This window comes from Leuresthes tenuis, unplaced genomic scaffold (assembly GCF_036924035.1).
Source record: "Leuresthes tenuis unplaced genomic scaffold, fLeuTen1.0.hap1 SCAF_11, whole genome shotgun sequence".
Lineage (NCBI taxonomy): Eukaryota > Metazoa > Chordata > Actinopteri > Atheriniformes > Atherinopsidae > Leuresthes > Leuresthes tenuis.
In genome coordinates, this window is record NW_027325365.1 from 7567643 (window position 1) to 7583833 (window position 16191).

Here is a 16191-nt window from a genome sequence, read left to right on the forward strand (position 1 = left end):
ACTGGTGTGTGCTTTTCTTAATTTTGTTCAAACAATTCCATCAGGTACAAGTGGACTCCTGTCAAATTTTGCTGCACGTAGAATGTGTTTGTCTATTATCTACCAATCTGCTTAAAAAATGATGACTTCTGTGACATTTAAGTCCTAAAATCACCAAAGGTGAACATGCCTCTGCAGGATTTGTGCAGAACTTCTTGTGTGCATGTATGAAACTCCAATGTAACCTCCTCGGTGTATAATTGAATCTGTATGACTAATGAGATTAGGAGAATCCAATTTTGAAATCAGATGCCCCTCACTCTTAGTTAAGGAGAAGCTGAGTTAATGCAATGGAGCTACTGCTTCATTGAGGAGGGTCGAATGGGTGATAATGGGTGTAACCATTTTGTCTGGGAACCGGGGGTGTTTAAAGCAAGTGATGTCGTCCCACTCATGGACTCAGCTGCATACAAGTCACAGTCTTCAGCCACCTCAACCTAAACCCTGTTGCTGCTCTCAGTGTTTTTAATTCCACACTTTCCACAAACCTGCTCTTTTTAAAAAAACATCCCTTTGTCACACATGCGCTTTCCTGTCTACCATAGAGACCACCCTCTGCTCAATCCTGCGCCCCCACTCCTCCTCCTCCACCACAAGGGACTGAGGAGGTTTTCAGCACTTGCCACGGCAGCTCGCAATGGACAGCAGCACAAAGACTCAGTGATCCCGTGTATCGCCCAGACACTTGACAGAAACCCCAACTGACAGCCAATCTCAGCGTTCAGTAGGTTCACACAGAAAGAGGGTGGAAGAGTAAGTCAAGAAAAGGAAAGAGGAGGTGCTTTGTGGACTATTCCTAACATAAATAAGCTTTCAAACCTGTAAGCCAAAACAGGCTTTTTAAAAACATATTCAGTTGCTCGAAAACAGAATCAGCACAATGGAAGAAGACATGGATGAGGGGCAGACCCAGAAAGGTAAGAAAGTATTTCTCCGCATGTTTGGCTTCATTTATTTAATCTTTAAGTCAATTTGAGGTCTTTTGTCATTGTTAACTGTGTATCTGCACAAATGTTAGCTATTTCACCTCTGAATAGGAGAGCAGCTGTTTTTGGTAATTCCTTTGTCCATTGAGTTTAGCACGCCACTGAAAAGAGCACGTCTGTTTGTGCTGTTTGGGTTGTCAGAGGGGTGTGAACTGCTTCAGCGATGGCTGGACTGCCTTTGTTTGCCTGATAAGGTTTTCATGCTTGTCATGAAGGCTGAGAGAGAAACATGAAGAGAGAACTAAACCAAGCTTCTACACTCGTTATCCATCAGCTCCCAGATCCTGTTATTTGTATCCAAACACCCAGATGATGTATGTCAAGGCAATGCTTTGTGACATTCACTGTGGATTTGATGCAGGAGCAGGTTTTCTTTTGGTGGTTTAAAATGGGACAGCGTTTGCTTTGTGCAAGATGGAATAGCTATTTAGATACTTCACATCCCCCCTACCACTCTATTTTTTCTTGCATGAATGATTCAGTATATGGTCAGGCATCTCTAAAAGAAGGGATAGCGAGCTCTTTTTTTTTCAATGGACAGCAGCATGGGAAAAAAAAGGGCATTATAATTGATCTACAAATATCATGAACAAAGGAGGGCAGGATACTGCTGTCATGTCAAAAAGAAAACCTTTGTTTCTCCCTCTCTTGTCCCCGTCTCCCCTCAGATTTACTTCATGTGACAGGCATGGTTTCATGTGTTTGTGTTTGTGTTTCCCTCTTCTCCCTCCTTCCTGCATCTGAGCGCCACTCAGACTTACGCTGAAGCAGTTGCCATGGAACTGGCCAAGTGTAGACATCATCTACTCTCTGTTCTCACTCCTGCCAATGACATTTCAGTAAGACAAGAATAGTTTGCTGTGTCTGAGTGTGGGAAGGGAAGAGATGAAAACTGCTGCAGAGAAAGACCAGTAAGTTAAGAAAAAAGAGTGACCGCTTCATGGGAACATAGGAAGCATAACTGGGAAGAACATAGAGACAGAATAATGCACTACTTCATGCAATGCTGCAGAATGAACAGATACGATATGACACAGATGATATAAAATCTGTTAGAATTGGCAGCAAACACAAATGTAAACCTAAATGGAGGATGCAGCAGTGAGTCTCATGCATGCATATCTACATGCCCTGACCATTCTTATATTGCATAACCCAGAATTTGCTCAGTTCGCCCATTTCAGATCTACTAAACACTGCTTTTTCTGCCTCCAGGGTCACATGCCTTGGTGAATCACTGCTCCCATGTCAAAACAAAGACTTGATTTATGCTTCATTAGTCACTTTAAAAGCACATTGTCCTTCCTTAGTTGTTAATTTTTCTTTCAACATCAGATTGACATACTGCAGTAACGTAGATGCTAATGTGTGAAATATTTGTTTTGTCTGTGGTCCAAACCAAGAGGCAAGTGAAAAAGTCTGTGCTTTGATTAATTTCAGCTAAAAGCAAAAAGCAATATCACTTTAGATTTAATTTCTATTTTCTATGAAATTCTATCATCGCTTGCAAAAGTGAATGACCCGTGCAAGCATCTGTTAAAAAAAGATCAAGTCAGAACCTGAGATTGCATTCAAACAGGCACAGCAGCTAAAGACACATTTCTTCATCAGTGTTCTAAGGGCTTTAAAGTGGATGTCCCAAAAGCTTGTTTTACAAGTGTGTGAGAAAGCAACCATTTTTAAATGTGTATGATCTTCATATTCAATAACATCTGTATTTTTTCACACTCATGACATTCTTAAAGGACGATTTCTATATCCTTCACCTAAAACACATGCTGTAGACCTCGCCCAAGCTAAAAACAAACTGTAATTTAGTAGGTACTTCCACCTCTGAGTGGTTGCAGGTGTCACTGAGTGCACTCACAGCATGCTGATACCCCTCTCTCTTCCTCTTCTGAGGCTGCAGATCTCAGATTATGAGTCAGATACACCAGGTGGGCACTGCTCACCTCCGCTGCTAGCCAAATGTAGGACCACACTCTACATACAATAGTAGCCAAACATAACAGTGGGTCAAACCATCACCCTATGGTTGAACAAAGGTTTCCGCTGAAGTGAAAACAAGGTAGAAATATATTTTTTTAATTTTTTGGAAAAGAAAGTTTGCAAATGAGCAAATGATGGGTAACACTATTAATGAATCAACCAAAAAAACATTGTGGATATAATTCACACTCAGTGTGCTAATTGCTACTCAATGGAAAAACTGAGAAAGGCACACCTGTTAGCACTTCCTGAGCCAAGAATCTGCTCTGCAAGGCGCAGCCTGTCCTTCTGTTTGATAGGTTTGATCAGGCTTCTAACTTGGCAAGCAGTTACATGTTGAGCATCTCATTGATATTTTTATCAGTCTGCAAATAGAGTTTCTGTCAAACAGAATGAGCGCAACAAACACAACATACAACTGTAAGATATTCTTTAATGTTGTTGTATTTTCTCATGGTTCACCGAGTTTCATTCACTTTGAATTCATAGTTCCCATGTTAAATGTCAACCTTGCATTGAGATTAAGCGATGCTGAACTCAGTCGAAGCTGCTTTTAATATTAGACGCTGTGGTCAGACAAGTGTTTTACGAGCATTAGGTATAGCAATGATTGTTTTTGAGGATGCTAGTAAATTATGAAGCATTGTAATGAAGTTTTTTATTAATATCAAAGGCTGGTCATTTTATCTTAAAGAGCTGCAAACCTCCAGAGTTGCATTAGTTTAAACCTCAGAGTTTGTGTCCAGTGTTGGCCTGAAGGCTGCTGTGTATCTACTCTACAATGATATCTTGAAGTCAGACACCGGCAGTACTCAGCAGCCTCTGATCATGCTTTAATTTTTGTCTCTTGCACACAACCCACCCACCCCCTTTCTCTTATTGTCCAGAAACCCAACCTCTTCCAACCCAGAAGAAGTCAGGGGAGTTCCACCAATTGTTCCTTTGATTTTTTTTGGAGGTGTCAATGGAAATGTTCAGAGGGGTTTCGTGTTATTCTTGAATGCATGACTTCACAAGTGCCTGACAAGTGTTCAAGACACAATCATGCACCTGGAGAGCATTCGTGATGAGACCCAAAGCTTATTCTGAGCATATCTACAGGTTTTAAGATGCAAAATGTAAAGATGACAGCAATTTTCCATTATTCTATCTATAATGATGCCCTCATACAGTGTATGTCGAGTGTGTTTTGTGACCCATTGTTTGGGAGCTGTGACTTAAATCCCCACATTCTTTTGTGCAAGTCGTTTAAGCTCATTTCACCCTTGAACAGAGAATTACTGGCACTGTTAAAATGCAAAAAAAAAAAACAAACACAACATTCCTTGTGTTTTCTGTCAGGTTTTTGACATTTGCCCCTCAATTCCTGGAGCGAACTGGGGCAAAAGACACATTCCCTGCTCTGCAGTCACTCAGTCCTGCTCAGATGCTTCCACCTCTCCATGAAACAGAAAGAAAGCAAGGAAATCAGCGTCCGAGCCTTTGGACCTGGTCTGCAACGTCCTCTTTGCCCTGGGGGGTTATGTGTGTAATGTGTCTCATTCACTATTGTCCCACTGAGTTTGTTGACATACAGTAAGTGGGTCACGGCTCCGAAGTACCCAGTCTATTCTCAGATTTCGCACAGTGGTTGACATGGCAACCAAACTGGTTGATTAAACATGCGCAGAGGAGATGGGTGAGCTGAGGGGAAAAAAAAGGGAAAAAAAAGCTACAGGGGAAGGAGGGTGCATTAAAAGGAACAAGGAAAGCATCGAGATGAGTATACGCCCATTACCCTCAAACTGACACAGACTCCCCATCCCCCAACTCAGACCTCTCCTTCTCTCTTGCTCTGAACAGACCCACTGCCACCCCACCCCCATGTAAAACTCCTCTTCTAACAAGCAGTAATGACTGCTCGTTGTATGCGGAAAAACTACATCTGATTGGGTGCTTTGTGGTGTGAGCAAAGTCAACATACATCAAACATTACCTGGATCATTACTCATGTCACCTCCTTTAATTAATATTCTAATGAATTTCTTCCTCTGTTAAACAGCAAATGTTCAAAAATCAATTTATAAAGAAAAATTTGGGATGCACCAAAAATCCTTATTCAATAGCAAACTGTCATAGTTTTTATAGACGCAAATCTGTTCTTCCATAGAAATTAGAATTAGAAGATAATGCCATTTCCATGGGACCGCCATTTGCTTTAACAGAAGGGAAAGTTTGGCTCTTGCCTTGATATCAGTGTATTCTTACTTAAGAAGGAAATATTTTTTAGAATTGAGACATAAAACAGGCAGATTGAAAAAGGTGACATCCTTTTTGGGCCTTCCAGGAAGCTGGGTATTTACAGCTTGTGTTATTTGTGGCATAAACATGATAATTTCAAGTGCCGTGTCGCGAATACTCAATTAAGCAGCTTGGACTCATGAAAACTGCAAATGAATAACACGCCAAGTCATGTTCTGCGTTTCGCTTGTCTTCTCATGTAGCCTTGATGAACAACACTTTACTGACCTTTAAACCTGACACTAATCATTTTGTTCGTCTCTTAATGCCATAAAATGACACGCTAAATGCTTAAAAAATGTAGATGTGACACTCAAAATGTGCTTGAAGTGGTGTGCGACACATACAGCATGCCACAATGTGACATTGGATTAGGAGCTCAGTTCAGGCTTCAAAAATGATTGGAAGGCAACAAAGTTTTCCCCTTTTACGTGCATTTTAAACCTAGAGGCGTATTAACTGGCACTGACATCGCAGATACAAATTCAACTGAATGAACACGATGCTACAAGTTAAAATCTAATTGATGGCTTTGCTGTTGAAACTTGAAACAAACAAATCAAATTAATATTCATATTCATATTTAATTATGGAAATCAATTAAATTATGTAAGAAAAAAGAGGTTAAATTCCTGCACCCGACTACACTTATGAGAGCTGTTAAAAATGTTTTAATTATATTATAATTAATGAGCGAAATTGATTAATTATATATATATATATATATATATATATATATATATATATAATTAATCAATTTCAATGCAAATATGCATCAAGCAATTCAAAAACTGTAGTAAAGTCAAAATGCTTTAATAACACCATAGTTCTGTTACCCTTAACTTAGACGAGCAATGCTGAATTTACTGACGCCATGAAAAAGCAGCAGGTCCCTAATTAATTAACCCCAACTGTCCTCCGGAGCCATATTTCCTCAGATGGACATCATTTAGCACTAAGTATTATTTAAACCTAACCTAAACCCTCATGTGCACGTTGATGGCGTCAGTGAGAACGTGAGTGTTCCTTTTGCCTGTCGGATATGACTCTGACAGATGGACGAGAAGTAGGAGGTGGGAGGGGTCCTGGGAGGGGGTCATCCTTTCTCTTTGTATTAGAGAGATGCCTTCTGTTGACTGGACTGCAGCGTTTCGGATCACGTAGGCTCCCCCCCCCAGTCTTTGTTTGAATTTGAATGTAATTAATCCTTGTGTTGCCAAATTTTCAGTTTTAGCTCATGAAATGTCTTTAATTAACATTTGAAGTAAATTCTCTATTATTTCAGAACATGAACATGTAATTATATCTTATCATTTAAATATAATTCAGTTAATTTATATAGCGCCTAATTGCAACAAATGTCATCTCAAGGCATTTCACAAATACATACATATATATATATAATTTAGAAGATTTTTAAGATCATGCTTTGGTGACAGCGTATTTATAAAAACCTACAGTTTTAGTGAAAAATTAGCCCATTCTTAGGGGGAACTAAGCAGCTTACAACAACCAACTAAAATAGGCTCAAGTAAGAGCACACCAAAGCTCTTTCTCACTGCTGCTCCACTGTAAATCACCTCAGTTGGAAGATATTCATAACCTGATTGTCTGTGAGTACTTCAAAAGACAAGTTGTCCACCTACACCTGGCAGGAACAATTCAAATAGCCACGACCCCTCATCAAGCAAGGGATCTTTTTTATATATATATCTTACAAGTAATGTTAAGCTATGCAAAATCATGAATAATGAATGCCAGAGGCTTGTGTGCTGTTGTACTGTGCCACTTCTAAATAATGGATCAAGCACCCAGGAGCTTACAAAGCCAGCAAGAATAACTGCTGGCCTTTTTATTCATTTTTTTAACCAGCTCAAAATTGCAGTCGGTCAAGCACAATATAAATTTACAAAGACTATATGGGTTGTTAACTCATATCGTATATACTCCAACTGAACATAGCTAAGTTGTTAATGTATTTGTTTCACAATAACCTAAAGGAAAACATTCGACAAAGAACAGCTGAATAACGAGAGCATATCTCTCTAAACATGACTCATGTCAGCACTCACCAGGACTTCAGTTATTGAAGCCATTTCAACGGGCAATTATTCTTTCCTCTGCTCTTTTCATTGAACCAGAGGAGTTTCTCTTCCTCAAAATTAAGAGCAGACCATCAATAAAACATTATCTGTGTTACATCCGCTTACCAGTGCTCTCCTTGAGCCCTGCAACTTCATTCTGCTATAGAAACAACACTTCCTCTCAGTCAAGTCATATGGAAGACGTTATTTTATCTTTGCCTAAAACAACTGCACTAATGCAAACTAGCAACTAATAACTGACTTGTCTTTATATCAGGAAAAAGTAAGATTTAAAAAAATTTAGGATCTAGATTTGGACTCGGTTTAAATATAAAGATAAAGCTAATGGAGAATATTACCATAAATTGTGTTTCTGCTCCATCAGTGCTGCATGCAAATCGATAAAATCTTCTAAATATTTACTTGTCTTTGTTGGACCTCAGATGACCGACAGGTGATTGTGACGCACAGCACGGAGGGTAAATGTGACTGGCCCCTATCTCTCGTGCTCATCTTGATAGTAAAGACCACTGAATCAATAAACCCTGTCACTGCCTGCGTCCTGATACGATAAGGCAACTTGAGATAATGACGGAAGAGGTGGTGACAGAATCACTTTTTACTTCGGAGGATATTCAAGCAAAAACAGAGGAGGCTACATTATGAAGGTGTTTTGATGTAGAAAGTCTTCATATTAATGAGACAATGTATTACCATCTCGGATGACCCTATTAAGCAACAGATTTATGATTTAGAGGGCATATCAGACATCACAATACTCTGAATAACTTTGAAAAATGAACTTGTGGCAAATACTTAATCTTGTGCCTTGACGGTAAGATAAAGAAAAGGACATCCACACTGTAAAGCAGCCAGTAATGTGTGCCTGCTTGTATCTGATTGACCAAAGCAGCAAAAAAAAGAAATTGTAGCAGGTGAGAATGCATTTCATCTAAAATGGATGCTCAACAAAGACTTAAATATACACCTAATTCATGATTGCACTACCTTGCAATCTGTAGAAATCCATCTATGTGTAAAAGCACCAAATTCAGGAAAGGAAGCTGTCAAAAACTATTAAAGGAATAAAGTCGAGCTGAACATAGGAATCATAAATAATAATATGGTTCATTAAATGTGTTTAATAGGGACCTACTAGACATGAAAACCTACTGCAGGCTTTCAGAATCACATAAACTGAAGCGTGGCAGCCAGATGGCACACCTGATGTGAGGTGATGTGTCTCTGCCCAGGAGGTTCAGTGAGGGTGTTGGAGAAATTCAAAGACAGTAAAGGACTGCTGCAGACAGATGACATCACAGTCCTGAGACCCTAGTGTGGAAAATAATGATGTACTATATACTTCAGAGCAAGTCTATTGACGGAAACACAGAAAATATCCTCTCTAAACTATCAACTGTCACAAATTTTGGACGAAATTCAAACTATGACAAGCTGGCAGAGTCCAAACTCAGTGGCTAAAACCTAGTGACACGAGTGTGTCAAAAGGCAGCTTTTATCTAACTCGTGTCCATTTCAACTGAGATATTGATTCTCTACAAAGCCGTCATGGGTCATTCAAGTGTGAAAAGCGACATAAGTTACTGGGGAAAAAAAGCAAATTCTCAGTTAACTTAGTTAACGTTTCTCCAGAGAAAATTGTTAAAAATTAAGCACTGGATTACATCATCAAGGATGTAGATGATGAAGCCTGTGCGAGGGTTGGAGCTGCACCAAGTGTCTGAGTGCTCGGCACAGCCCAGCAGGCGGACCAGCTACTTGGTATTCAACTCAGGTCTGGATGAGAGTAAAAAGGAGAGAGTTGAGGAGGACAAAGATAGTGCTGTGACTCCTGCTTTGCAACACAAGATGATAACTGTAAAATAATCATGCTAAAAACATCAAAATCTTTTTTTTCTCTTTAAATCAGTGCTACAACTGACAAGGAAAACTGATTCATATCAGAACAAAGACAGCAGTGCGAATGCAGATGAATTTAATCACGGATGATCACCGTGTAACTGATCGAGAGGAATTCATCCTCTTTCTATGAACATGTAATCATATTTTTACATTTCACCTGCATGTATTGATTTGGGTGTAGATGAGGAGTTACCACATGATTCCTAATGGTCTGGGTTTGTGAAGAATGTGTCTGAGTGGTTAATATGCTGCAGTGCACTGCAAGACAGGACCATGTCTGCTCTTGCACAGGAAATTAACTTGGTTTCTCTTGTTGTTACTCTGAGAAATGAGAAAAGATTGACTTGGCCCAAAACGCACAATCTTGAAGGTAGAGATTCATAAATCTAAGCAATTCATGCACACTCACACATGACTATTTACAGACTCAGCTACTCTTGGAGCAGTCTGTACGACAGGAGATTGAAGTTGGAACCGAGCAGTCATTAGTCACCTTAAGGTCCCCCCGGAGCAGGAGGCTGGGCAAAAGAAACAACAGGGTTAAAGGTCAGGCTCTCTACGTAAAGCATAGGGCGAAATGTTCATGCTGAATAAAATGTCAGAATAATCTGCGGGGCTGAACAACTGACAGTACAAATATGGTGCTTGAGTCTTTAAAATAAAGAGAAAGTTAATGCCAGCTGACGGCAGCAGTGGACGTAGTCCTTAAACATGTCATCTTTAAGTTTTTAAAACCTGAGAAATGGGGTTGGAGGAAATCAGGTGTATTTTAGTCAAATTGTTGTGTTTTACTCCGTCATGCATGCATAGTTTCCTCCCGACCATGCTTTGAATGATGTAAACTCTCAAAAAGTAAACAATAGCAGAGTGTATGGCATGCTGATACGTTTGCCCATTGGCAATGTTTTCTGAATGATTTAAAATTCTGCAAAGTCTCATCTCACACTGTGAAAATGCTGCTTGTTTCCATCTTTGTTGATTAACTCGTTGACCTATGTGTGTTTAGGATGCCTCGAATGCTGCATCAAATGCCTGGGTGGGATCCCATACCCTTCCCTCATAGCCACCATCTTGCTGTATGCGGGCGTGGCCTTGTTCTGCGGTTGCGGACATGAAGCACTGTCTGGCACTGTCACCATCCTCCAGAACTACTTTGAGGTGGTGAGGAGCCCTGTGGATGCACTAGATGTCTTCACAATGTGAGTTTGAAAGGTTCAGACTGCTTCAAGGGCCGATTTGTTGTTGAAGAAGACACCATTAGATAATTACATGTTTTTCTTCTGGTCTGGGTACCTTTGCATGCCAACTTGACTTAAAGTCTTGAAAACATTCGAAGAACAAGTTAAACTTCTGGCTGTGGATGTTTTTCAGTGGTTTTCTATTCATTCTGCAGGATTGATATTATCAAGTACGTGATCTATGGCATTGCTTCAGCTTTCTTCGTCTATGGCATCCTGCTGATGGTGGAGGGATTCTTCACCAGTGGAGCCATTAAAGACCTGTATGGAGACTTCAAGATCACCACCTGTGGACGCTGTGTCAGCGCTTGGGTAGGACCATCACTTTGCTCACAATTCACTGTGAAATGTGGCTTAAATTTGGGTCAGGTTATTTTTACTAGTTAGTTAAGGGTATTCTAACATGCACTTTTCAAGAATGATGGTATAATTGCACATGGCAGGTCAATGTCAAGAGTTTTCATGGTTGGGTTGAGCAGTCAAAGGTTTTGGCTGACTCCAATAATATCTGTTCTTAATAAAGATCAAATTAAAAGATTTTAACAATCTTATAAGCATATTTATAATTTTTAATTTATAATTTATAAGCATATCAAAATATATGATTGAACCATTTCTAAATTACCACTGGCATCCTTTTGCGTTTAAAAATATCACACAATAACGTGTCAGTAGTTGGTGCAGCAAATATCTTGCACAATAATGAATATTATTTCTGTGAAATCTGTTAACCAATTAAGACCTAATCCAACAAAGGAGTACATCTGTACCCGTTTCTAGAGGGTGCCTCAAGACTTAATGGATCAGTCTGTATGTGTTTAAGTAGATTATGTTAACAATAAAATCTTAATGTCACAACATAAATGCTCTATGAAACAAAGAAAAACCTGTATCATTGCACTGCTTAAAAGCAAGGTGATCTTATATGAATATAACTTCTTAGGTAATCTAAAGCTGCACGTGGTGACAATGGAAATGAGCTTTGGCTTCAATGATCTTGTCAAAACCAAAAGGCATCTAGTTGTCAGAAATGGCCGAGTAGGCGGAGGGGCTTTGGAACACCTCATAACCCAGGGGATTACAGCAGTCAGTTTGCATTTTTCAAGATGAATGTGTCTTCCCACAATGCTCTGAAACAAAACAGCTTACATATTCTACTGCAGTAGTAAAGCTCCAATGGGACAAAAAAAGTAAATGTCATGTTTGTAAAACTATAACACGAAAATTAGTGGCCAGTTTTACATTGATTGTTTAAACAACACACGATCAGCTGTCCACTGCTTCTCTTTCAGTTCATCATGCTGACTTACATCTTCATGCTGGCTTGGCTCGGAGTGACTGCTTTCACCTCCATCCCAGTCTTTATATATTTCAACATCTGGAATATTTGCCAGAATGCCACTGTGCTGGAGGGGGCCACACTCTGCCTGGACCCACGCCAGTATGGTAAGAATGGCTATTGTGCATTGCTACTTCCCACTGCTCTAGATATGCTCAGATATGACAACTGAAGTTCTCTAACATTTTGACTACAATGTGAACTGTCAATCCTTTCACAACTCACCAGGGAAAAATATGAAATCCCTTACTATAGCAACTTATTTGTTTCTAAAATTAAGATAAAGATTTTTACAGATCATCTACCAAATGATGTTTGACAGTAAGTAGTACTCTCTATTTAAAATCCAACACATCAAAATGAATGTCGCTTTCAATCTCTTTAATGAATCAGAGTAATATCACATTAGCTTTGAATGAAGTCCAATCATATCAGTTTATATGCCTGACCCATTAGCGCCACTTCTTTCAGACCATTAGACGCTGGAAGTCACTGTTGCTGCCTCTGTGTGAATTTCTTCTGCCTCCACAACATTAAAGCCCTATTTGTTGCCTGTGTGCAGAGTAAAAGTGTATATAATGGTATGTTGATATGCTGTCTTTGCCATGTACTCTTGACACTTATTTCAGGTATTGTGCCAATTGCTGAGGCCAAAACTGTGTGTGCCGGATCAGAGAAATTCTACAAGATGTGTGAATCGGATGAGGTTTGTTAAAAATCCCATTTTAGGATCAAACTATGTCAGTAATCCCCATGTATTCGATCTACTATTTTTGCATTACACATTCATTCCGGTGTAAGTGGTATAAACAGTAAACGTCTTTTTTTGCCATCTTAGAGTTTAGTAAGAGCATGTTTTTGTTACTTAAGGTACCACATACAGTATGCCTGAGAAAATTAAGCATCGGAAATCTGAATTTATAAATTCAATAAAGGCAAAAATCCCTCACTTTGCTTTTTTTTCGCTTTTTAAAGGAACTGCAACATATTTTTCAAATGATTATTCTAAATGTTTGACAAAGAGCACAGGACTTTTACTCCACATATTCAACAAAAGTGAAAGTATTGTTGCATTTCAGCACAGAACTCATCTTAAACTCCATCTCCAGGTAGGATTTTGAATAGGATAGATGTCCAATAAATCCTGTAGATTAATATGTACTATGATTTGTTTTTGCACAGCTGGACATGACGTTCCATCTGTTCATCTGTGCTCTCGCTGGTGCAGGAGCTGCTGTAATTGCTATGGTAAACAACCAATAAGACACTGAAAACATAACTCAACACATTACATATGGAACACTTTAGACACAGAAATGATGTCTCTACTGGCTCAAGCGGTATCTCATTTTCTTTTAACAGAACAGAATTTGCTTTGGTAAATGGCAGGTAACTGCAGAGAAATACAGAATCAGAGAAACTAGTGGCATTTTGTTGTGTCTGCTTGTGTTTGGCAGTGAGAGGATAGCTGTGGATAAGAGAGAAAGCATTTTAGCGCAGTGAAAAAGACAGGGTTTGTCTCCCTCCTTTCAGAGGCGGCGGGCATGTCATGCCGTCGTCATGGAAACAGTGGAGAAGAAAGACACGGAGATTGTTGCAAACGTCTGATTTGTGAGAAGCCATTTTCTGAGAAACAGAAAGTGGATGCTGGTAAAGAGATGATGGTGCAAATTGTGGCAGAAACGTGAACCACAACAGATACTCTTTAATGAGCCACAGAGTAAAGTCCTAAAAATACTGAGTGCAAACAGTGCTAAAAATATCTTAAAGCATGTTAAAAAAAAGATGCATGTTTAAATTTGGCTGCTTGCACTGCAGAGTGAAAAAGCAGCACAGCTGTGGAACTGTCATTCCTGGTGAAAAGAGAAGCTGTGTTACATACTTCAGTCATTAAAACACAATACTTTCATTATAATCTCAGCTGCCATGGTAACACAAGTCCAAAACTACGCTTAGCATTATGCTGCCACCTGGTGGACCACTGCTGTGCAAGTCGCATTTACACTAAACTGAAATACAAAGTTTGTGTTGTGAGTTTGCATGCTCATACAGTAAGAAAACTGAGAAATCATTACTATTCTCTTTGTTGTAACAACCCTAACCCATGTGAACATTTTCCTCACAGATCCACTACTTGATGGTGCTGTCTGCCAACTGGGCCTATGTGAAAGATGCCTGCCGGATGCAGAAGTACGAGGACATCAAGTCAAAGGAGGAGCAGGAGCTTCATGACATCCACTCCACTCGCTCCAAGGAGCGTCTCAACGCCTACACATAAAGAGCAGCAGCGTGAGGTCTGGCCCTGCCACTCCGGCCTCTCTCCCTCTGTATCTCCTCTTGCTTTCTTATCTGTCTCTCTCTACCATCCCCTCCCGAGGGGGGGACGGGTGGCGACCAGGGACCTCGCCACTGCTGATGTCACTGGTGCGTCATATGACAATGTGGTCTGGGGGGTGTGTCACACAAACCTCCTCAGTCACAATCAGCATTTCAAATGAAAAAAGCCCCTTTACCTCTCTCATGGATGATGTTCTGATTACCATTATGGCAGTTGTATTATTCTTGAAAACGAGTCGTTTAGTGCTGATAGTAGTTTTAGTGTAGTTTGTAGAATCAGAGGTAGCAGTAGTATTTCTGCTTTTTTTTTTTCAAATCATTTGAGTATAATTCTTTTCTTTTTCTTATTTGATGAAAAGTGTAATTTTGCTCTTATGCATAATTTATTTTTTGCCGATTTCTGAGGGGGTCAACAGGGGCTTCAAAGGGTTTTCAAGCACATTTGTCATGTAGTGTGTCTGGGGATTCCATGTTCAAGAGCTATGTACTGTATGTGAATGAGTGGTTCGTTTTTAAAATATTTTAAATCTCACAACTATGAAGAATTGTAAACCCTTACCATACTAGTATTTCCAGGGATCAAGTCCACTTTCACATGAAAACAATGTAATCTGTTTTTCTATTTCAGGTTATATAACAGCAAAAAACATGATATTAGATACCAAAAGAAGTATTGCTAAACGTGCCAATCCTGTTAAACAGGAAACACCGATTTATGATAGATTTCAGATAGGATTAGCAAACTAGAGATAAATTGTGGGTTATTTTATGATAATCTTGCCATTCAAGTGTATTTTGGGACTTTGAATGATTCTATCATCTTTAAATCACAAAGCACATGCTTTCATAAGCCCTTTTTAATTTCTTGAAAGTGGAACTTTATAAATACTAAGCTCTTGTTTATGCAGAACTCTGCACTGTATATACTGATATAGCAAAGCAAACATATACCTTTCGCACTAACATTTAAGGACAATTGTTTTGAGAATAAGAAGAAATGGGTCCAATCAGTTTCAAATGAAAAAAAAAAAGCCTGACGATAAAAAGTCGTAGGTGTAATGGCACTCCTTGGTGAAATTATGAGATTTGATAAACGTGTGCGTCGCAGTATTTTTTTTTGTTCATGACAGTAACAGTTGTCTACATGTTCTGATGCCATAGAGCTACAAAGGAAGCCTGTCACTTCATTGCCTGGTGTTTTTTTTTTGTTTGTTTTTAAATCAATATTTGTCAAAGCTAGTTTCTTGCACTTATTTGACCATTTCTGTGCTCTCTCTAAATGTAAGCGCATTGGTGTTCAACTCAAAGTTGGATAACTGTACTGTTAGTAAAGACTGTGAATTTAGATGTTTTTTGTGGCATGGATATGCATCAGTATAGTCTTATTGACTCAAAAGTTACTTTCTTCCACTTCTTTATTTTGACACTTCTGACTGTCTTGCTGGACCAACCCTTTGTTTTTATGTGCAGTACTAAACCTCCCCACGCTTACTGCGTTATGCTACCGATATTAGAGACTGTAGTCTTTGAGTTGTGTCCATTTAGTTTGTGATGAGCTTTCAACCATGTCTTAAAGCTGATACTTGTTACCAACAGTACTTGCTCTGTAATGATCAGAAAAAAAGCTTTCAGCTCTCTCCTTGTATTCGTCTTTTGTACTTTCACTACGGATGCTTAGTAGCAAGCTTTAAATCAAATCTGTTTTGTACATTCATGTGCCAACAGCTTGAAGTGGCTTATTTGACCTGTATGATCAAATTTGCTTGCATAAATAAAATTCACTTGTGTACTTGTTAATGAATGCAACAGGTTGCTTGTTTCTAGGCTAGCAATCCTTCTGGTGGGATTACTGGCATCCAAATTAGCCAAAAAATCAATGACTGGGGAGTTCTAAAATGGATTTGTTAGGATTTAAATGCAAAAAGGTAAAATACTTTTAAACGTTCAAATGGATGTTTTATTAAGAGTAACAACCA

General features: G+C 39.2%; 1 protein-coding gene across 1 annotated transcript; it reads left to right on the forward strand.

Moving 5' to 3' along the window:
- The first annotated feature begins 459 nt into the window (after positions 1–459).
- gpm6aa (glycoprotein M6Aa) lies at positions 460–16016 on the forward strand. Its single transcript, XM_072395257.1, has 7 exons — positions 460–956; positions 10308–10500; positions 10695–10851; positions 11832–11985; positions 12508–12584; positions 13061–13126; positions 14004–16016. The coding sequence occupies exons 1-7, from the start codon at positions 920–922 to the stop codon at positions 14154–14156; spliced, it is 837 nt and encodes a 278-aa protein (XP_072251358.1). The 5' UTR covers positions 460–919; the 3' UTR covers positions 14157–16016.
- The last annotated feature ends 175 nt before the right edge of the window (positions 16017–16191 follow it).